Source organism: Chaetura pelagica, unplaced genomic scaffold (assembly GCF_000747805.2).
Source record: "Chaetura pelagica isolate M959 unplaced genomic scaffold, ChaPel_1.0 scaffold516, whole genome shotgun sequence".
NCBI classification, from domain to species: domain Eukaryota; kingdom Metazoa; phylum Chordata; class Aves; order Apodiformes; family Apodidae; genus Chaetura; species Chaetura pelagica.
In genome coordinates, this window is record NW_009953654.1 from 156,023 (window position 1) to 156,583 (window position 561).

General features: G+C 65.6%; 1 protein-coding gene across 1 annotated transcript in view; it reads left to right on the forward strand.

The window, feature by feature from the left end:
* TRIM50 (tripartite motif containing 50) overlaps positions 1-561 on the forward strand; it is an 8,931-nt gene that overhangs the window by 4,647 nt on the left and 3,723 nt on the right. Inside the window, exon 6 of the mRNA XM_010000209.1 lies at positions 59-552. Within this exon, the coding sequence (XP_009998511.1) occupies positions 59-552 (494 nt within the window). The remainder of the gene's footprint in view (positions 1-58; positions 553-561) is intronic.

Sequence of the window (561 nt, forward strand, 5' to 3'; positions counted from 1 at the left end):
CCCGCCCAGCGCAGGGCCTGCCTCACTGGCTCTGGGCTTGTGTGCTCCTCCTCCCCAGGACAGCCCCTGTGGGGTGGCTGGCCATGTCTCAGGCTGGCAGGAGCCTGCTCTGGCACAGCAGTCCTGCTGCAGCCTGTCTGCTTTCCTTCTAGCTCCAGAGATGCTGAAGCTGGACCCAGTGACAGCTCATCCCCTCCTGGAGCTCTTCAAGGGGGACACGGTGGTGCAGTGCGGGCTCTACCAGCGCCGGGACAGCAACCCCAAGCGTTTCGACTCCAGCAACTGCATCCTGACCTGCAAGGGCTTCTCCTGCGGCCAGCACTACTGGGAGGTGATCGTGGGCTCCAGGAGCCACTGGCGCGTGGGCGTCATCAAGGGCACGGTCAGCCGCAAAGGGAAGCTCAGCAAGTGTCCTGAGAACGGCGTGTGGCTCATCGGGCTGAAGGACGGGAAGGTGTACGAGGCTTTCAGCAGCCCGCGGGCCACCCTGCCGCTCAGCGCGCGGCCCCGCCGCGTCGGCATCTACCTGCACTACGAGCGGGGCGAGCTCACGTTATTCAC